Consider the following 23,250-nt stretch of genomic DNA (forward strand, 5'->3'; position numbering starts at 1 on the left):
AGTTTAAAAAACTGCTGCATTTCTATAAAACAAAAATAAATTTATACAGGATTATTTTTGAGATCCGAGGCACCCAATTGCATTGAGAAATGGAAAATGGTGTTTGTGTGCACTGGTAGAAACATACCTTTTTCACATAGTTAAATATTTTATGACTATTTGTACTATCACCTGTTAAGTGCTGGGTAAGGGTTCGAAGTCCAAAGATACAGGATGTTGCTGTATAAAAAACAACCCTTTAACCACTCCACTCAGAGTGGCAGCCGCACAGATAAAAAGTGTGATTACAAAACACCTCTTTAAATGTCTTTAGAGACAGATCTTGCAAATCGTGTGACTATAGATCTGAAAGAGATGCACGGTAATACTAATCAAACCTTTATAGAGGATGACCAGGAAATAATAGCTAGCAACTTGGATGAATCCATCGATACTGCTAAGCCAAAAGAGGAGCCTTATGCTGTGGCAGTAAACTGTGACAAAAATGACCAGGCGAATGTAAATCAAGACGTTGAACCCTATGCTGGAATGCCCAAAGAAGTCTTAATACGCTATTCAAGCCAATTGTGTTACAGGTTACCCAGAGAGATTTTTTTCTGGTTCATAATAGCAGCCACTCTGGTTCTGGTAGCCTGTACTATCACCATCATTGCCCTGTCTCCCAAGTGTCTGGACTGGTGGCAAGCCAGCCCAATCTACCAGATCTATCCACGATCCTTCAAAGACTCTGATGGGAATGGTATCGGAGACCTCAATGGTAAGCAACAATAATTCTAGAAGAAAAAGTATTGTTGTGCATTTATCCTGTTAAACAAGTAATTCTGACATTGAAAGCCATCTGCTAACATAGTGTGTTCCAGCATTTAATTACTTTTCTTTAAACAAAAAGTATTTAAGATCGACAATTGGTTAATTTTGCACTTGTGGGACACAAAAGAATATCGGTGCCATTAAAAGGAACTCTAGCTTCATAACCAATTATTTATAGGGCTGAATTTTCAGGCCGTCTCTCCCAGCAGAAATGATGCTGGAAATCATAGGGATAGACTTACCATCCTGTTTCTGTTGATGATGCTGCTGGCACCATTTTGATCTCCTTAGGTTAGGCAGCCGGGCAGCCTCCTGAGCTCAGCAATAGGGTAAGAATGCTATTCCAGTCAGGGTTCTATGACGCGATTAGGAGCCCAATGCAATTTTTGGGCACCAAAACAGAAGCAGCGCCTAGGGGTGGTCTCGATCAGCAATCCTTTGCAGTGAAGGCTAGAATCGGCATTTAGGAATGGTATTTAAAGGGGCAAGCAGCTGCACAGAAAACTGGTCAGTACTTTTGCTGATATTGATATTTTAGTGCTGTGGAAGGTTTTGCAACATGAGTACTGATTATAACACTGAGGCTTTTTGGCACTTATTAACAGAATTCATTCTTTGCCTTCAGGGAGGGTGAGTGAAGAGAGGAGGAATGGGAGTTATTCTAGCAACCTAATTGTTGGAGAATCTCGGCTGGTGCTGGGGCAATCCGGTCTAGATGCCTTTCATGTGCCATGGTGGGCACTGCTTGAGTAGTTAGTGTGGGAGTAGACGTGCTGTCACCCTGAGAGAGGGCAGCATGAACCAATTCTATTGAGCCACTGCCACTCCCATGGGACTGTAGGACCTCACTCCTAGTGATCTGCACTACAGCAGACCGTAGGAGATCAGAGACGCTTTGGAAGCCCATATCCACGTGTTCCACCAACATTTTGAAGCTGGCAGATTCTGAGGAGCCCAGAGCCATATGGCACCGGTCTGAGCTTCCAAGAAAGCTGCCACAGCTGATGACGCACATTCCTTTTCAGAGGTCATCTGCAGCATCCACAGAGGTGACCACAAAGTCAATAGCAGACTGTTGACTACTCATCTCATGCCACTGGCCAGAATGCCACACCTGCTGGAACGGAATTCCTCCATACTCTCAGGCATGGTGCGGTAACTCCTAGGCAGGTTGTCAAATACCCCCAACAACTGCTGTTGCACGTCAAGGAGTAGGCCCTTTTTGTAGGCTGGGCCTCTGAGGTCTGCATCTCAATCCTCAGTGGCAGAGCTAGGACCCGGGCTTGCCCTCCACTAAGCCATGTCCTGGGCACTCTAGCTCCTTCGGGGCCCATAAAAATAATCTGGGCCGTTGCCCCCCTCCCCACCGGGCCCCCACCCTCTACGATCGTGACCCCCGCCCCCCGTAACTTACCTTGATGGCGGCTGCCTCAACCCGATCTTGAAGCCTCAAACCGGCGGGCCCTGGAGCTTGCCTGTCAAATTTAAATGAGGCCTCCCTTCACACCACCTTTGGCGGTTTTGCGATGTTTTGACGTGATAAGACACAGTAAAGTTGATTCCCCAATGGTGCACTCATGAAGCTCACACATGCATTCTGCACACATTGCAGAATTGGGTAGGTAGGTCTGTGTCCCAACATTGTAGTGATCCTGATTTCATGATCGTGAAATTTCTACATTTTTTGGATGCTGCATCCCAAATGTTATGCAAATGTAGTTTAATTGGTTCCACAACAAATTCTCCTTGTTTTCTGACCTCTTCACTGTTTGTGCACTGTTCGCCCATGTAGAATAGGTGCTTCTCTGTTTCCAGGCTGGTCGCCAGTGAATTTCGATTCTTAAAACTGGGATCAACTGTAATTTTTGCTAATTGGATTTTACTACCATGTTTAACTTATCATACTGCTGTTTCTCTGTTGCTGTTTTTGCATTACCTTTTTGTTGTTTGCTGCTAAAACTTTGGAAAAAAGGACTACCTTCTCAGAGACCTTTAGCCACAGTGCCTTTTCCATTCCACGAGGGTGGCTATAAGAGAGTTATACTGTCTACTGGACTGTGACTTGCATAAATGATCAATCATGCTTGTTGCTGTAAAAGTCATCATAGCACATGATTTTTTTTACACAACCACATTCTTTCAAGCAACCACCAGTAAGATATGCCATAGTACTCAGGCTTTGGTCCACTGATGCATCAAGCAAGTCATATAAGCCTTGTTTACCAGGAGAAATTCTTTTGTCCATTTCCCTATGGAAAAGAGGCAACTGCACAAGAGAATGCGGCACTTTTACCAGGTGGGAAGTTTCCCTAGAGAGTAGGGTCTCAATGATGACACACATATAGTCATCAAGTCCCCTACCTGTTTCTGTCTACTACCTGCCTCTTCTGCAGTCCTCTCAATGGGGACAACTGGTTTGGGTTATCACTCTGAAAGGTAACTGCCTCATTTGTGCCCCATCCTGCCATGGCCCAGCTGTTGGGTGCCCTTTGCGGAAGACAAGGGGTCTGAGTGGGGATAGATTTTGAACCACCACTAAGGAGTGTGAAGCCCAGCGACAAAGTCCCCTCAAGGCAATCATCTAACTTCTTGAGGCTAGAAGTAAGCGTCCTTTAAATTGGATACCGGGTCTCAATAGCAGCGGACACAGTTTTGGCAAGCGAAACTACATCTGTGGTTGGATCCTTTGTCCTTGGGAGTTCCCATTGCAGATCGCCATAGAGTTGCCACTCGCTCTTTGGTGGATTGCAGGTTCCCTAGATCCCCTAATATTCCTGCACAGGTATTGAAGCTGTACTGCTGCATATTTTGCACCATTCCATGCAGGAATCCCTGAAGATTCTCAAGGAACTGCATTAAGTGCTTTTGCTGATTAGTAAGATCCGCTCCATATGCATGCCTTGTGAGGTAAGAATTTGTGACAAAGGCACATCTGGGCCCAGCCCTCCCATCCTCATATGCTGCTCACCTGCTGCCATCTCCACTTGTGCTGGGTACCTCACCAGATGATACCGTCCGACACTCTCTTTCACATTCCCCTGAGTATGTATGTAAGACCATCTGTTTTTGTCTACTCTTTCCCATTTCTTCAAAATTTTAAATACCTCTATTAAATCAACCCACAATCTTCTCTGTTCTAATGAAAACAGCCCCAATTTTTCAAGTTTTTCTTTGAATTTTCTATTTTCTCATACCAGGCAGTGTCCTAATAATTATGCACTGTACACTCTATATTGCCTCATCATCTTTCAGATAGTGTAGGATCCAAAACTACACACAATACCCCAACTGAGGTCTTACTGAAGTTTTATATAAATTCACCATTACAATCTCAACTTATATATTCTTCCTCATCTACACTCTCTGTAGCTTTTACCCCTCTGATTTCTGGATCGATCTTCTCACAGCCACTGAGGAAATGCAGATTGGCTGAGCAGTCACCAGTGTGGGTTCTCTCTTGACAGTTGTGGGTAGTCTTCTCCTTTAAAACAAATGTTTTCAACATTTGGATGTAACATGAGGTGCACCCCAATGGCCACCCTACATTGTGTGAACCGATGACTTGTAATTTGAGATACCATATGGACTTGGTGACAAAACGTGCAATGGTTATGTGAGGTTACTTTTTTTGCCCGTTCTACAATCTTATCAATATCCCCTTGCAGCTTCCTTTGGTACTCAGATTTAATATGTATCCTATTTTGGTATCTTCTGAAAATTAGACATCACTCCCTCTAGTCCTATATCCAAATCATTGATGTACACAGTAAATAGAAGCAGTCCCAGAAAGGAACCCTGTGGACATCATTACCTATTGCCAACCACTCTGATAAACAGCCCTTAACTCCTACTCTCTCTTTCCTCCCTTCTAACCAGCTTCCTGCTCATCTCTTAGGGGGGGGGATATCGACTTGGGAGGCCCTATACACAGAGATGCCTATCTTCTTCTATGATTGCTGCACATGGCCTCAGGCAGCGAGGTTCTACTTAACCCCAAAAATGCAAATCCTTTTGCTGCATATTCAGTGCTTCCTCTTTGAAGGGGGCAGTTCTGTCACTTGTCTCTGGTTGCAGAGCCATTCTATTCACTGAAGTCAACCACATGCCGGGGAAATGGGATCTGCTGCATTCCAGGTTCCCTTCGGGAATGCTGCTATTGTACATTGTGTTCATGGAAAATGCACAAGAGAATGCATTATGTATATGAGCATCCCACTCTTCCAGTGCAGGAGCAGAGGTGTGCACCAAGATCTCAGGGCCATTTTTCTTGGGATTGGAGAATCAGTTCTTATATAAATACAAATGTTATTAGAATTTTATGATTCTTTTATAATTACAATTTAGATTCTGCATCAATTGTAAAGGAAAGTGAAACAAATTCAACTATTTTTTGACTGTCATTACTAGGCATTAAAGAAAAACTGGATTACTTTGTGGATTTAAACATCAAAGCAATCTGGATAAGTCCGGTGTACAAGTCTCCAATGAAAGATTTTGGGTATGATGTAGAAGATTTTGAAGACATCGATCCAATATTTGGAACTATGGAAGAATTTGACAATCTCTTAGGAGCTATGCACAACAGAGGTGAGAGTAGATTGAAAGAATTCAGGCTTACTTTTAGGCTGCCATTATATTGCAATCCCACTCTGACTGGTAGCTGTTGAATGCAAGACACAGTTGACATGAGTCCTGTTGCCTGACTGCGAGTTGCACTCCACCTGCCAGGAGAAAGCTTTGCACATGTGTGCTTACGTGTGTGTGTAGAATTCCACTCACTGATGGTAAATTTTTTATGGTTTGAAAGTGCGGATGGGAGTACTTGCTTTCTCAAAACATTAAAAAACACTCCAGAGTAAGTTTATAAAGTATCCAAGAGGTCCAATGGATCACTTGAATTTTAAAAAAAATCTTGCTTGGTTGATACCACATTGGAGTTATATTCCACAACCTGTCAGCTCAAGCAACATTGAGCCTCCCTCAAAGAATCTCACACTGTTGAGTTTCAGAGTCAGATTGGAAATCACCTCCAGAGCAATTGTGCTGCTTTCAGTCCGTGTGCCACAAAAGCTGCTGTGCATTAACATGAAAGTGGCTATATAACTGCACCCTTAAATAATTATTCACAAATTCTAAATCAAGGAGATTCATTGACCAAACTGGATTGTTAGTCATCAAGATATTTATAAGCACTGAATAATTTATTTTTTCAGGAAAGGTCAGGAAAGGAAATTAGTGTCCCTAAAGTAGGAATTAACACATTGGGGTAGATCTTGACTTTATGTGATAGTGTAAAACGAGTGATAGCGAGTCGGCAGCCCGTTTTACACTATGATGCATGGACAACATGCAATTAAAACTATAAAGGTAACAAGTTACAGATGTACTTGCCATTATTTCCTTTTATCATCAATTGAAAGAAAATTATGTGCACCCATTACTGAAATGTTTAAAACCGAAGCTGGGAAAGTTGTTGTCACTCCAATTTAATAATTATGTAATTCAAACCAAACACAAGAGCAAATTAATGTATTTTAAATGATGTATTAACTTAGCAGGTACAGTCTCAGATATACAATTACTTGGGGATATTTGCAGTTTTCCTACACTGCACTGTTGTTTTAAAAGAAAAAATTAATTGGAGAAAATGTGAAATATTTTGTTGGGTTATTTGCAGATTAAAGTGCTATTCATTGTGTGGTCATGAGAATAATACATTATTGCCACAAAGGTTTTTTAACATATTAGTATCATTACACTATACAGAAGAAAAAAATCAAACATATGTGCCAATATCAAACATATCAAACATAATATCAAATATCAAATCAAACATAATATTCTGCCAACACACTTCATATGTGACACTTTCACCAGGATGATATCAAGTAGGAGAAGCTATAGTCATGAGGGGAGACTTGAGGTATTGGCACTGCTTCCACTAGAGCAGAGAAGCCTAAGACGAGATTTAATAGAGGTTTTTAAAAGTATGAAGGCCATTTCCTCTGGATGTGGAGTCATTGATGAGTCATCAATTTAAAATTGTCAGTAAAATGAAGAGAAAGATCAGGAGAATTTCTTTGCACAAAGGGTTGTTGGAGCATGGAAAGTTTTGCCATAGGGAATGGTTGAGGCAGAAACCATTGCATCTTTTCAGATAAAAGTGAATAAATATTTGTCGCAGTAAAATATACATGGCTATGGAGTGTGAGCAGAGCAGTAGGATCTGTTCTTTCCAGCATCTGCAGTATTTTGCTTTTGATTTACCTTTGACCTGAAACGTTAACTCTGTTTCTTTCTCCACAGGTGCTGCCTGACTTGCTGAGCTTCTACAGCATTTTCTGTTTTTATTTCAGACTTCCAGCATCTGCAGTATTTTGCTTTTGGTCTTTCTGTTTTATTTTGCTCTGGCAAGGATCGGGCACAGATACAAAGGGCCGAATGTTGTCCTTTTATGCTGTAAACTTCTATAATTGTATGGTTCTCTTACTTCAACAGCTCAAAATGTTTCCACCACTACCATAACCAGTGTTGTATATGTGACTACCGGGGCTTTGCACCACACTTATAAACTCAAAATACTCTCTATAGACACAACCCATGTTTAGAAGAAGGAAATTTCTAAATTAACTATGCTACTGGGTGCTTTTCACTGTTCAAGTGAATATAGCATTCTATGAGTAGATGTAACATTCTATGAAAATATCACAAGCCGACCACTGAACTTTGGTAAGAGCCTAATGACAATGGCAAGTGTGTATACATAGAGAGCTATTTCACCAGCATCCAATGTAAGAACGCACTGGGCAATCCTCTTGCCTTCACATCAGCTGTTCCATGCTGTAAAAGCAGTAGGATCACCCCATTGACAATAAAAGTTCTGGTTCTGAGCTAAAGTGGTTTTCCTGTATTACAGGTTTTAACACGGCTCTTGGCGAATAATTATGAAAATGTGTAACATGACTTACTTTTAAAGGATTTAACTTTATTGAAATGTTTTTCATATACTTTTTATAAGGTTTGAAACTGATAATGGATTTCATTCCAAATCATACCAGTAACAAACACCGCTGGTTTCAACTTAGTCAGAACCGAACAGGAAAATACACTGACTACTACATCTGGGCTGACTGTAAACACGAGGCGAACAAAACCACTAACCCCAACAACTGGGTAATAATGTCAAACCTATTTTTTCATTTATTTATCTTTTCTTTCTGACTCTATAATAACAAAAGTATATCAAGATTTTCTTTATTTTTATTTTTATTGCCAATTTTCTTCCCTCCCATCTTTTCCTGTAAGCATTGATTCCTTGATGAAATATAGTTCCACGGCCATTGGTTATCTTCTGGTATCCGGCCCAAGTGGCCACTATTTATGTGTGGACTTTGACAGTGAGTGTCAGCAATTTTTTTTGGACCATGGAAGGGGCATCACAACAGAACCTAATCCTGTCCTTATCTGATGTCACACATGTACATTTCCTGCAAATGTCCAGGAGCTGATTTTCCCCTTCCCACCCAAGGGGCATTGAAGCCATTGTAGCATCATACCAGTGCCACGAGTAAGATCAGCTAAGTAAGCACAGATTGTGGATCAAACTTGAGATCTTCCTGGTCAGTATGGCTCAGATAATCAGTTACCAGGTCAGCCCAGCAAGATTTTCTAACCAAACTCCAAATTACAAATTTCAGTATTGCTGAGGCAAAGTTTCTTGGAAAACACTTTGGCCTGGATTTTCTGATTTTAATGCTGATGGTAACCCATTCATTTGATGGTTTGCTATTGGCTTTACGATCAGAAAACCTTAATAACATAATTGTACATTAAATGGAGGAAGGCTGGGTTATGTGGAAGACCGAAGGGATTTGGGGATTCAGGTTCACAAAACATTAAACATTAACACTTCAAGTGGATAAGGCCATAAAAAAGCTAATGGAATACTGGGTTTTATGGCAAGAGATATAGAATATAAAAGTTGAGATGTAGTGGTGAATCTATATAAAACCTGAGTAAAACCACAGTTAGAGTACCGTGTTAATTTTGAGCTCCACACCAAAGGATGTTGAGGTAATATAGAAGGTACAGCACAGATTCACTCGGATGTTGCCTGATATGAAGAAATACTAATGCAAAGAAAGGCTTGAAACACTGGGGCTGTTTTTGTTAGAGCAGAGAAGGTTAAAGAATGATTTGATAGAAGTGTTTAAAATCATGAAGGGATGGGACAACCTAGATAGAATGAGGCGATATAAGATTAAATGTAAGAGATTTAGAATAGGCAGCTGGAGAAATGTTTTTACACAGAGTGTTGTGAGGCTGTGAAATGCACTACCAGAGTTAGTGATTGAATCAGAGACCATGTCAACTTTTAAGAATAGGCAAGATAGGTGGTTGAAGGAAAGGGAGATAAAGGGATATGGGAACAGATATGGATATGGATAAAGGGATATGGGATTAGGATTACTGCTCATGTGGAGGAAAAACACCAACTGGTTGGGCTGAATGGCCTATTTGTAATGTGTTGTAATCTCTATGTAATTCTATGTAACAATCCCTTTTCTTCCAACCAGGATAATGGGAGCAAATGTTATTTTCGCTGCCATAACATTTTAGACTCCGTAACTCCTTAAAACAAATATACTTGATCATGTCATCAGCACTCACTCTTTAAATAAAAATCAGCTGAAATAGTCAGAACCAATGCAAAATTGATAGAGATATTGAAAATTCCTGGTAAATTCTTAATTTTTAAAAGGGATTCTATTAGTGGGAACACCCTCCCATTAAGGGTTATTGCAATGGATTATTATGTACCAATCTACAATTTACACTCCAGACAGAACATTATCAACTGCCCATTTTTTTTTCAGGTTAGTTTGTTTGGATATTCTGCTTGGCAGTATGATGAGGTTCGGGGACAGTGTTATTTACATCAGTTCTTGAAGGAACAACCCGATTTGAATTACAGAAGTGTTGATGTGCAGGAAGAAATTAAAGTAAGTACCTATTGGTTTCAACCCATGGTTTAAAACAAGTTATGTTATTATCCAGATAAATCTGCTGCACACATTAAAGGTTGCTTCATTATCTAAAAGTCAATATTTAAAATGTGTGTTAATCTTGTACTTCCATCTCTCTGTATTAGAAAATAAAGAAACCAGGTTTTTGATGCTGTAGAAATCAGTAAAAAATTTAACTTTTAACCAAATTCAGCCCGAGTGAATAATTGAAACTACGTCATCTGAAAGGTCTCCTTAGTTTTCAATGAGTACAGTATTATGCATGCCAATCGTCTACCTGAATTTTCAACTTACTGTCTGATATTCAGATGGTATTCTGGCAGATAGGAATGGAATATGGGGCAAGAATCGATTGTGCAAGACCCCTGTCCATTTTTGTGTTTGTCTAATTTTCCACCACCATTTCAGGTTGACCAGCCATATTTAAATGAGGTGGGAATGATGAGACGATGTCGTACGAGATTGAATCTGGGACTTTCTTGGTCTGTATTGCTCAGTACCACACTGAGCAAGGAATTTACCAATTGAACAACTGGGATGCTACTTCATTGCTTTAAACTTATTTAGCAAGCACTGAGGGTGACACGTTGGTGCTCTGAATTGGGACTCCAACAAGTCGTATCATGGAGTGCCCACGATTCCCCACACAATAAACTCGTGAACTCAGCTGCGCTGAGATGCCTCACAGAGATGAAGATGAAACTGGCAAACAAGCATACTCACCAATTGGTTGGCTACAAGTAGTAATGACAAGGGCCTGGGAGCAGGTTGACTGACTGCCCTCTTGGTTTAGTTATTCCTATGAACCTCACACCCTTGTATTTACTGTTCAGTGCAGACTTGATAGGGCAATTTTCATTTAGTATTTTCATTAAAAGTATATGATAAATCTGTATTTTAATCATAATTTTTCTGCTATTTCAAGAATGTATTACGATTTTGGCTGAAGAAAGGGGTTGATGGTTTTAGGGTGGATGCAGTCAAATATCTTTTAGAAGCCGAAAGTCTAAGAAATGAGCCTCAAGTCAACTTAACACAGAACCCGGTGAGTTACCTGGCTTTTTAATTACAACTAGTAAATCTCCTCTGGCATTGCCCCTGGCACTTGAATTGCAGGACCCGATTAGAGTTCCAGATAAAGATGAAAGAGGGAAAGTTGAAGAACATAAATGTAAATATGATATTAAAGATGTCACAAAAAGTTCAAAAAATGATGCCAAAGATTGAGAACTTACATGAACTTTAAAGGGGGAGACTGCAGCAGGAGAAGATTCATGGGTATTATTTGGGAGGACATCATTTTCAGCTATATTTAAAGGGATCCTCAGCTGTCCTTGGGTAATTTGCTGGAATACTTTTGCAGACTTTTGGCTTGTGAAACATTGTGGTTTCTGGCTACGTAGAGGCTGCCTCTACACCGTTGGCAACTGGTAAGGGGCTTTTAACAACTCATCTTTGCCATCACGGGATTCCTGATGGGAATTCCAGTGTAGCTGGAGGAGGAGGAGGAGGGGGAGCAGCAAGAAAGGATACACAGAGCTACAGCTGCAGGGAGAGCAGTCAGAAGGAAGATAGTTTGCAGGAATCCTTACCCTCCCAGAGTTTTCAGACCCAGGACATCATACCAGCAGTTCTCAGAGGAGTACTGCATAAGGAGACTGTGCTTCTCCAGGGCGGCAGTGACAGAGTTGTGTCAACTCCTGTAGCAAGACCTGCAGCCAACTGCCAGAGCTAGCACTGCCTTGCCTATCACAGTCAAAGTCACTGCTGCCCTGAATTTCTTTGCCTCCATATCCTTCCAGGCTGCAACATGGGACTTCAGTGACACTGCAGTCCATGCTTGGATTAAGCCATTAAATGGCTGCAGTTGCACCAGAATCACCCCCCAACCACCCCCCACCCCACCCCCAATGAGTGAGCTGCCTATCAAGAGTGCAAATGGCATTTGCAGCTCACCCTGAATATTAAAATAAGGTATAATCATAAAAATGGTTTGGGCCTCCCACTGACGTTATCGGGTGGGCATAGCAAAAGCCTTGCCTGCTGCCTGTCCGATATATGCAGAACATGAAACAGAAATAGAACTTCTTGTAACATGATGGTAGTGGTTGTTGGAGGCCAATCATCTCAGCCCCTGGACATTGCTGCAGGAGTTCCTCAGGGCAGTGTCCTAGGCCCAACCATCTTCAGCTGCTTCATCAATGACCTTCCCTCCATCATAAGGTCAGAAATGGGGATGTTCGCTGATGACTGCACAGTGTTCAGTTCCATTCACAACCCCTCAAATAATGAAGCAGTCCGAGCCCGCATGCAGCAAGACCTGGACAACATCCAGGCTTGGGCTCAAAAGTGGCAAGTAACATTCGCGCCAGATAAGTGCCAGGCAATGACCATCTCCAACAAGGGAGAGTCTAACCACCTCTCCCTGACATTCAACGGCATTACCATCACCGAATCCCCCACCATCAACATCCTGGGGGTCACCATCGACCAGAAACTTAACTGGACCAGCCATATAAATACTGTGGCTACGAGTGCAGGTCAGAGGCTGGGTATTCTGCGGTGAGTGACTCACCTCCTGACTCCCCAAAGCCTTTCCACCATCTACAAGGCACAAGTCAGGAGTGTGATGGAATACTCTCCACTTGCTTGGATGAGTGCAGCTCCAACAACACTCAAGAAGCTCGACACCATCCAAGATAAAGCAGCCCGCTTGATTGGCACCCCATCCACCACCCTAAACATTCACTCCCTTCACCACCGGCGCACTGTGGCTGCAGTGTGTACCATCCACAGGATGCACTGCAGCAACTCGCCAAGGCTTCTTCGACAGCACCTCCCAAACCCGCGACCTCTACCACCTAGAAGGACAAGAGCAGCAGGCACATGGGAACAACACCACCTGCACGTTCCCCTCCAAGTCACACACCATCCCGACTTGGAAATATATCGCCGTTCCTTCATTGTCGCTGGGTCAAAATCCTGGAACTCCCTTCCTAACAGCACTGTGGGAGATCCTTCACCACACGGACTGCAGCGGTTCAAGAAGGCGGCTCACCACCACCTTCTCGAGGGCAATTAGGGATGGGCAATAAATGCTGGCCTCGCCAGCAACGCCCACATCCCGTGAACGAATAAAAAAAAACCAGAAAGGATGCAGGTTTAAATCTCTGGTCTGTGCTGAGTTAGCTAATCTCAGCTGGGGAGGTAGTCTCAATGCCCTTGGGCTAGGGAGGGGAAAAATCAGCTAGTGTTCCTGCTCCTGATCAATGGCTTCTTCTGCGAAGTGCACGTGTGTCAGGCAGATGAGGCTATTTCAGGCTCAGGTGTAATGCTGTCCGCAGTTGAAATGCCTGAGTTATTACTGGGTTATATGGAGCACTGACTTGGTTGTATTAATGAGAATTTTAAAATTTTCTCTTCTAGAATAATATCACATCATATGATGAGCTCTATCACGATTACACAGCCACACAAGTGGGTATGCATGATATTGTCCGTAGCTGGCGCCATCTTATGAATGAGTTCGGTAATGAACCTGGCAGATACAGGTAAAGAAATACTTTATATACCACCTTCCTGGATCTCCTAGAGACAGCTCAAAAGTGGTTCACATACAATTAATTACTTTGAAGTGCAGCAGCTGCTGTAATGTTGGCAAGTGTGGCAGTTATTTCACATATAGTCAGAGCCAATGAACAGTAATGAGTAAGCAGTCAGCCTGTTTTTGACAGTGTAGTTTAAATGAGGAGTGTTTGCCGGGACAAAGGAAGAATTCTTGCTCTTCTTCGAATCATGGCATGAAATCTTTAATATCCACCCGAACCAGTGGAACAGGAAGGATAACACCTTGACAGTGCAGCAATCCCTGAGTAATGCAATGGAGTGTCAGCCTAAATTATGAGCTCAAGTCCTGCAGTGGGCCTTGAATACTCAACCTTGTGACTCAGAGGTGAGCATGCTATCCCATTTGAGCAGAGAGGCCATTTTGACTTTCTGTTGGGGCATGATTAATAAAGTTAAATTCCTCCTCTTTAGCCATGTCAACCAGCTTTGGAGCTTTGTTCTGTTTTTAGGACTACAACAAATTCGTAATGAAACGTATTGTATCATAACATGATCAAGGATCCTCATTAACCATGTGCTCATTGTCTTGCACTGTTAAGGTTAACATCATAGGGGGGATTTTTAACTGGCGGGCCTCATTAACATGCTGCCAGTCCACTTCCTGCCTAGAACGGGCTGTGCTTGGCTGCTTGCTCCCCATGCAGCAAACTCTTGATTTCTGCCCAGCTGTTAAAGAAAGATGGAATGGAAATCTAGCTTGTGTTCTGCACCTCCTTAAAAGCAGTTCAAGCAGAGCCTTGATTTTTGTTTATCTGCTTACAGGCCTCCACTGGGGGATGGTGAGTGTCATCTTATTCAAGTGTCACTTTCAAGTCTAAGGTCAGACAGACACATCCACAATCCTGCACCACTGCTGCCTCTTGTGCTGTTGCTATTGATTGCATTAGATTTTTACTCCAGATAATTTTCTTGGTTTCAGCTGAGCCTTTATTTCCTTTGGCCTGGAAGGAACCTATACCTGCCCGATATCTAGGTCATTTGTAAACATAGAATCATAGAAAGTTAGGGCACAGAAGGAGGCCATTTGGCCTATCGTGTCCGTGCCGGCCGAAAAAGAGCTATCCAGCTTAATCCCACTTTCCAGCACTTGGTCCATAGTCCTGTAGGTTACGGCACTTCAAGTGCACATCCAAGTACTTTTTAAATGAGTTGAGGGTTTCTGCCTCTACCACCCTTTCAGGCAGTGAGTTCCAGACCCCCACCACCCTCTGGGTGAAAAATTTCTCCTCAGCTCCCATCTAATCCTTCTACCAATTACTTTAAATCTATGCCCCCTGGTCACTGACCCCTCTGCTAAGGGAAAAAGGTCCTCCCTATCCACTCTATCTAGTCCCGTCATAATTTTATATAGCTCAATTAAATCTCCCCTCAGCCTCCTTTGTTCCAAAGAAAACAACACCAGCCTATCCAATCGTTTCTCATAGCTAAAATTCTCCAGCCCTGGCAACATCCTTGTAAATCTCTGTACCCTCTCTAGTGCAATCATATCTTTCCTGTAATGTGGTGACCAGAACTGTACACAGCACTCAAGCTGTGGCCTAACCAATGTTTTATACATTGTAATGGTTAAAATTGTAATTTTGTAATGATCCAATGGATCGTTGAAAAATCCCTTTTTACTGTATTTCAGTTCACTGGTTAAACCATGTATCCTTTGTTACCTTCAGAAGATGGTAGAACAAACAGTGACAATGCATTTGGGGAGGGCAAACAAGGAAAGGGAATACACAATAAATGGTAGGATACTGAGAAGTGTAGAGGAACAGAGGGACTTTGGAGTGCATGTCCACAGATCCCTGAAGGTAGCAGGACAGGTAGATAAGGTGGTTAAGAAGGCATATGGGATACTTTCCTTTGTTAGCCAAAGCATAGTCTATAAGAGCAGGGGAGGTTATGCTAGAACTGTATAAAACACTAGTTAGGCCACAGCTACAGTACTGCGTACAGTTCTGGTCACCACATTACAGGAAAGATGTGATTGCACTAGAGAGGGTACAGAGGAGATTTACGAGGATGTTGCCAGGACTGGAGAATTGTAGCTATGAGGAAAGATTGGATAGGCTGGGGTTGTTTTCTTTGGAACAGAAGAGGCTGAGGGGAGATTTAATTGAGGTATATAAAATTGAGGGGCCTGGATAGAGTGGATTGGAAGGACCTGTTTCCTTTGGCAGAGAAGTCAATAACCAGGGGGTATAGATTTAAAGTAATTGGTAGAAGGATAAGAGGGGAGTTGAGGAGAAATTTTTTCTCCCAGAGGGTGGTGGGGGTCTGGAATTCACTGCCTGAAAGGGTGGTAGAGGCAGAAACCCTCATCGCATTTAAAAAATACTTGGATGTGCACTTGAAGTGCCGTAACCTACAAGGCTTCGGACCAAGAGCTGGAAAATGGGATTAGGCTGGATAGCTCTTTCTTGGTCGGCTCAGATACGATGGGCCGAATGACTGCCTCCTGTGCCGTAAATTTCTATGATTCTATGAGGCTGACGCATACATATTTTTACTCCTATATATGTAAACTCTTGACCGTTTTCATGTTGTACAGGTTGGAGGAGTAGACTGTGGTAAGGTTAAGTCAAGTAATTTATTATTGATTGCTTGTCAGAGAATGGAATAGATTCTTAGCCATGTCATCTTTGCAGATTTCTGATGACTGAATCCTACGACAATGAAGACATTTATAAGACTATTATGTACTATGGAACACCTTTCCAGCAAGAAGCTGACTTTCCCTTTAACTTCTACCTTATCGATCTCTATAAAGAGATGTCAGGAAATGGAGTATTTAAAATTGTAGATTATTGGATGCGCAACATGCCTGCAGGAAAATGGCCGAACTGGGTGGTATGTCTTTATACTGTCAAACACTTCATAGCAAATAGCCAATGACTTTGACCATAAATTTCATAGATAACTGATAATGTTGGTATATTTTAACTTATTTGCTATCTTGTTTGGTGTAAACATTTTTTCTCCCCTTTTGAACAATTTACAGAATGGGTTAGCACAGTGGGTTGGATTTGAATCGAGACTCCTCTTTCTCTGCTGGGTCTAAAGAGTGAAATGGCTTTCATAATATCACAGTACAGCACAGGAGGCCATTTGGCCCATCGTGCCTGTGCTGGCTCTTTGAAAGAGGTATCCAATTAGTCCCATTCCCCTGCTCATTCCCCATAGCTCTGTAAATTTTTTCCCTTCAAGTATGACAGTGTCGTCAGCTGAAGGAGCTCGAACTCCGGGTTTTGGAGCTCAAGCAGCAGTTGGCATCACTGCAGTGCATCCGCAAGACTGAGAGCTACATGGATAGCACATTTCAGGAGGTGGTCGCCCCACAGCTTAAGAGAGTGCAAGCAAAGAGGGACTGGGTGACCACCAGACAAACAAGGAGAACCAGGCAGGAAGTGCAGGAGTCCCCTGAGGGCATCTCGCTCTCTAACCAGTATTCAGTTCTGAATACTGGTGAGGGAGAGGGTTCCTCTGGGGAGTACAGCCAGAGCCAAGACCATAGCACCATGAGTGGCTCAGCTATACCAGGGGGGAGGAGAAAGGTCAGGAGACCAATAGTGATGGGGGATTCTATAGTTAGGGGGGCAGGTGTTTCTGTGGCCGCAGATGTGATTCCAGGATGGTATGTTGCCGCCCTGGTGCCAGGGTCAAGGATGTCACTGAGTGGCTGCAGAACATTCCGGAAGGGGAGAGTGAACAGCCAGAGGCAGTGGTCCATATCGGTACCAACGACATAGGTAGAAAGAGGGATGAGGTCAGGCAGGCAGATTTTAAGGAGTTAGGAAAGAGATTAACAAGCAGGACCTCAAAGGTAGTAATCTCCGGATTACTCCTGGTGCCACGTGCTAGTGAGTATAGAAATAGGAGGATAGAGCAGATGAATGCGTGGCTGCAGGAAGTTGCAGGAGAGAGGGCTTTAGATTCCTGGGGCATTGGGAGAAGTTCTGGGGGAGGTGGGACGTGTACAGGCCGGACGGGTTGCACCTCAGTGGTGCTGGGACCAATGTTCTCATGGAGAGGTTCGCTAGTGCTGTGGGGGGGGGTTTAAACTAATTTGGCAGGGGGGTGGGCACCAGGATGTAGCATTGGAAAGGAGAAACAAGGAGCACAAAGAATTGGGAGAGAAAGATAGCACTAGAATAAGAAATAGGTGGGACCATACAAAGAGAGAGTACAAGAAAGTCTAAGATTGGTTTACATGTGTGTAAACGCACGAAGTGTGGTAAAGTTTGGTGAGCTGCAGACGCAAATAGCCACATGGGGATATGATGTTGTGGTGATAACGGAGACCTGGCTCAAAAATGGGCAGGATTTGGTACTAAATATTCCTGGATATAAGATGTTCAGGAAAGATAGGGAAGGAAAGAAAAGAGGTCGGGTGGGGGGGCTTGGTGGCAGTATTGATTAAGGAGAATATTGCAGTGGTGGAGAGAGAGCATGTCCTGGAGGGGTCAAGGACAGAATCTATTTGATTAGAGTTAAGAAACAAAAGAGGTGCCATTACACTAATGGGGGTGGGGAGCAAATTTGCAGGGAAATTAGAGAGAGGTGCAAAAGCCATAGTGAAATGATAATGGGGGACTTCAACTATCCTAATAAAGACTGGGATAGTAATAATATAAGGGGCAAAGAGGGGGAGAAATTTTTGAAATGTGTTCAGGAGAACTTTCTTGACCAGTACATTTCCAGCCCATCGAGGAAGGAGGCATTGCTGGATTTGGTTTTGGGGAATGAGGCGGGCCAAGCGGAGCAAGTGTCAGTGGGGGAATATTTAGAGAACAGCGATCATAGTATCATTAGGTTTAGAATAGCTATGGAAAAGGACATGGACCACCCTAAAGTAAAAATACTCAATTGGAGGAGGACCAATTTCAGTGGGATGAGAACAGATCTGACCCAGATAAATAGGAATCAAAGATTGGCAGGTAAAACTGTAATTGAACAATGGGCGGCCTTTAAGGAGGAGATGGTTCGGGTACAGTCTAGGCACATTCCCACGGGGGAGAAAGTTAGAACAACTAAAGCCAAAGCTCCCTGGATGACAAAAGAGATAGAGTAAGATGAAGTGGAAAAAAGGGGCGTATGACAGATGTCAAGTTGCTAACACAAGTGAGAACCAGGCTGAATATAGAAAGTTCAGAGGGGAAGTGAAAAATAAGAGGGGCAAAGAGAGAGTATGAGAATAGACTGGCGGCCAACATAAAAGGGAATCCGAAAGTCCTCTATAGGCATGTAAACAATAAACGGGTAGCAAGAGGAGGGGTGGGTCAAATTAGGGACCAAAAAGGAGATCTACTCATGGAGGCAGAGGGTATGACCAAGGTATTAAATGAGAACATTGCATCTGTCTTTACCAAGGAAGAAGATGCTGCCAGAGTCTCAGTAAAGGACGATATAGTTGAGATAATGGATGGGCTAAAATTAATAAAGGGGAGATACTAGAAAGGCTAGCTGTACTTAAAGTAGATAAGTCACCTGGTTTGGATAGGATGTACCTTAGGTTGCTGAGGGAAGTAAGGGTGGAAATTGTGGAGGTACTGGCCATAATTTTCCAAACATCCTTAGAGATGGGGATGGTGCCAGAGGACTGGAGAATTGCGAATGTTACACCCTTGTTCAAAAAAAGGTGTGAGGATAAACCCAGCAACTTGAGGCCAGTCAATTTAACCTCGGTGGTGGGGAAACTTTTAGAAACGATAATCTGGGACAGAATTAGCAGTCACTTGGACAAGTGGGGATTGATTAGGGAAAGCCAGCATGGATTTGTTAAAGGCAAATCATGTTTAACTAACTTGATAGAGTTTTTTGATGAGGTAGAGGGTAGATGAGGGCAATACTGTTGATGTGGTGCATATGTACTTTCAAAAGGCATTTGATAAGGTGCCGCATAATAGGCTTGTCATCAAGGTGAAGCCCATGAAATAAAAGGGGCAGTAGCAGCATAGATACAGAATTGGCTAAGTAACAGGAAACAGAGAGTAGTGGTGAATGGTTGTTTTTTGGACCGGAGGTGGGTGTAAGTGGTATTCCCCAGGGGTAGGTACTAGGACCACTGCTTTTCTTGATATACATTAATGACTTTGACTTGGGTGTACAAGGCACAATTTCAAAATTTGCAGATAACTCAAAACTTGGAAATGTAGTGAACAGTGAGGAGGATAATGATAGACTTCAAGGATATAGACAGGCTGCTGAAATGGGCGGACACATGGCAGATGAAATTTAATGCAGAAAAATGCGAGGTGATACATTTCGGTAGAAAGAATGAGGAGAGGCAATATAAACTAAAGGGCACAATTTTAAAAGGGGTACAGGAACAGAGAGATCTTGGGGTATATGTACACAAATCATTAAAGGTGGCAGGGCAGGTTGAGAAGGCGGTTAAAAAAGCATATGGGATCCTGGACTTTTTTAATAGAGGCATAGAGTAGGTTATGATGAACCTTTATAAAACACTGGTTCGGCCACAACTGGAGTACTGTGTCTGGGCACCGCACTTTCGGAAAGATGTGAAGGCCTTAGAGAGGGTGCAGAAGAGATTTACTAGAATAATTCCAGGGATGAGGGACTTTAGTTACATGGATAGACTGGAGAAGCTGGTGCTGTTCTCTTTGGAACAGAGAAGATTGAGAGGAGATTTGATGGAGGTATTCAAAATCATGAAGGGTCTAGACAGAGTAGATAGAGAGAAACTGTCCCCATTGGCGGAAGGGTCAAGAACCAGAGGACATAGATTTAAGGTGAATGGCAAAAGAACCAAAGGTGATATGAGGAAAAACTTTTTTACACAGCGAATGGTTAGGATCTGGAATGTACTGCCAGAGGGGATGGTGGAAGCAGATTCAATCATGGCTTTCAAAAGGGAACTGGATAAGTACTTGAAAGGAAAAAAATTGCAGGGTTACGGGGATAGAGCGGGGGAGTGGGTCTAGCTGGATTGCTCTTGCATAGAGCTGGCACAGATTCGATGGGCCGAAAGGCCTCCTTCCATGTTGTAAACATTCTATGATTCTATTTATCCAATTCCCTTTTGAATGATACTATTGAATCTGTTTCCACTACCCTATCAGGCATTGCATTCCAGATCATTACAACTCGCTGTGCAAAAAAAATGTTTCCTCATGTCGATTGTATAATTTCATCTTATGTTTGTGATGGACAGGGACCCACAATACAAAACGTCTCCTGTTTCAGCAATAATTTGTCAATCTCACTCAGTGAAGCTCCAAAGATGGCTAGTTTGGGAAATAAAAAAACTCACTTTGAAGCAAATAGGGAAGCTCATCTTGGTTTGAGAATAAAGCAAATAGTGGGCAGAGTAAAGAGATCAAAATAAAGTATATCTGGGAATACTTACATTTTTTAAAGAAGGTATGTGCAATAGGAACTGGTTTAACAATGCAATGCACTGGACATTTTGATGCAACGTTTAAATAATGTATGGTAGTGTTAGTAGATGTTACTTAAGAGACTATTTTCTTAACTTTTAGGTAGGAAATCATGACAATTCACGTGTTGCATCCCGTATTGCTGCAGAGTATACCAATGTCATTAATATGCTTCTGCTGACTCTTCCTGGAACTCCTACTACTTATTATGGGGAAGAAATAGGAATGGAGGATATTGTTGTATCTGAAGATGAGATTCAAGACCCTTTTGGGAAATTTGATCCTGTAAGTACTTTGCTAAATTTTAATTTCTTACAATATTTAGGAGGTTAAACAATGATCTTGAATTTGGGCTCAAATCTAGTCCAGATTGTTAGAATGAAAATCGGTTCTCTGTGGGCTGTAACAGAGCTACATGAAATGGGTTTGGGCAGTCTCCAGTCAATTCCTTGTGGCCACCCCACAAACCGCAGCCCGCCAATCAAATGTTGATGAGGCCCAGCAGTTAAAATCCACCGGGCCTCACACTGATAACATTGGGCGCTGCTCGTCCCACCAAAATCCGCTGCCAGTTAAAATTCCCCCGAACGTATCACCACTTGAAAATTAGTGGTAAGGATGCCACTTGCCCAAAAATAGGTCTCAAATTTCTTTAGTTCTACCGTAAATTCCTCTATTCACAAGATGGAAAGAACATCAAAAATTAGGTTATTGACTTCACAGTGCTATGAAGTGCTTGTTGATTTTGAGTTGCAATGGAGGCTAAAACTTAAACCCAAAATTCACATGTAAACTGACAATCACACTAAGCTTTTTCAGTTCTTAATTGTGTGGCAAGGCTAGCTGGAGATTGGCACTTATTATGTCCCAAATTATCACAGGCTGACAGGATTCCTTGTATCAAAATGGGACATGATTGGCATGGAACGTATAGCTTTCTCATCCCATAGGCTAGAGAAGGTGCAAATCTAAGGGAACTGTATGAACAAATAATATGAATAAAGTTTATAGATAAATATTTTTACATAAGAGAAAATACAAAAGTCAAATGAGTTAATGTAGTAGCTGAAGTTTTTTCTCCTATTTTGTTACAGGCAGCAAATCGAGATCCACAACGTTCACCAATGCAATGGGATAGCAGTGCCAATGCTGGCTTCAGTACAGCAAACAAAACTTGGCTACCTGTCCATCCAAACTATGCTACAGTAAATGTTGAAGTAAGTGAGCCAGAATTTTCAATACTATTTATGTAAAAGCAGATCAAATAAAGTGATTACAGAAAGCTAACCTTATATTCCTGGATTTTGAAGGATTTAAATGCATAAGTTCAGGACTAGATAATCTGGTCAGAAAATGGGGGAAAGATCACTCACACAATATGGGATATGGGGATCGGGCAGGAAAATGGAGTTGAGGTCGAAGATTAGCCATGATGTGATTGAATGGTGGAGCAGGCTCGAGGGGCCGTATGGCCTACTCCTGCTCCTTATGTTCTCATGTATGATAACGTACACTCTACACAGACATTTTAAACTTGATTGGTTTTCTTGGGAACTTGTAATTCATGCATATTTTTAATTATACTGATGTGTATTTCCATAGTTCATCATTTCCCGTGTAATAATCTTGACAGGTTGAAAAGGAAGAACAGAATTCCACCTTGACCCTGTACCGTGAGCTGAGCAGGCTTCGCCGGAATGAGCTGCCTATTCATAGAGGATGGATGTGTTACATATGGAATGACACAGATGTGTTTGCATATGTGAGAGAACTGGATGGTTTGGATTCAGTCTTCTTGATTGTACTAAATTTTGGTAAAGCTTCAACTGTCAACCTGGCAAGCAAAGTTCCATATCTTCCCAAAGAAGCAAATGTGAGACTAAGTACTGACTTTAATAAAAACGGAAATACGGTTCAAACAGCATCAGTAATAACTAGTGCTGGGGAAGGTCTTGTACTGGAATACAGAACGAGCAATCCAGTCCACAGTAAAGCAGAATTCAAAGACATGTGCTATATTTCACAGAAAGCATGTTATTTGAGTACATTTGATATACTTTACAAGAATTGTTAAGAGTTTTTGAAATGAAGTTTTAAAATATTTTCTGTGGATTTAGTAATCAATTGCAATGTAGGGTACAAAAGAACAATAAACCACTGACTTGGTGAAATATGCATGAAATTATAAGAACTTCAGTCATTGATCTGTGAGGAAACACGTTAATAAAACTAGTTTACTTTTTTTTGTATACAAAACTATATTCTATAAAATTTTTCTATCTGCCAAAGATATATGCTATGAAGAGCTCATCTCCTCCACGAGACCTACCTTCTGCACCAGCTCCACACCATACAACTACCTCTCTTCAGCCTAATGATCACTGACATCATCAGCG

At 42.1% G+C, this 23,250-nt stretch overlaps 1 protein-coding gene across 1 annotated transcript; it reads left to right on the top strand.

Moving 5' to 3' along the window:
- The first annotated feature begins 230 nt into the window (after nt 1-230).
- slc3a1 (solute carrier family 3 member 1) lies at nt 231-23,025 on the top strand. Its single transcript, XM_067988776.1, has 10 exons — nt 231-757; nt 5,218-5,397; nt 7,829-7,983; nt 9,687-9,812; nt 10,762-10,881; nt 13,263-13,387; nt 16,103-16,304; nt 20,957-21,139; nt 21,949-22,071; nt 22,488-23,025. Exons 1-10 carry the CDS (start codon nt 304-306, stop codon nt 22,926-22,928), a joined length of 2,109 nt encoding a protein of 702 aa, XP_067844877.1. The 5' UTR covers nt 231-303; the 3' UTR covers nt 22,929-23,025.
- The last annotated feature ends 225 nt before the right edge of the window (nt 23,026-23,250 follow it).

Source organism: Heptranchias perlo, chromosome 8 (assembly GCF_035084215.1).
Source record: "Heptranchias perlo isolate sHepPer1 chromosome 8, sHepPer1.hap1, whole genome shotgun sequence".
NCBI lineage: Eukaryota > Metazoa > Chordata > Chondrichthyes > Hexanchiformes > Hexanchidae > Heptranchias > Heptranchias perlo.

Coding starts and splice junctions, on each gene's coding strand:
- slc3a1 (XM_067988776.1), top strand. CDS start 304: ATGTCTTTAGAGACAGATCTTGCAAATCGTGTGACTATAGATCTGAAA. Junction 758..5,217: donor TGGTATCGGAGACCTCAATG/GTAAGCAACAAT, acceptor TGTCATTACTAG/GCATTAAAGAAAAACTGGAT. Junction 13,388..16,102: donor AATGAACCTGGCAGATACAG/GTAAAGAAATAC, acceptor TCATCTTTGCAG/ATTTCTGATGACTGAATCCT.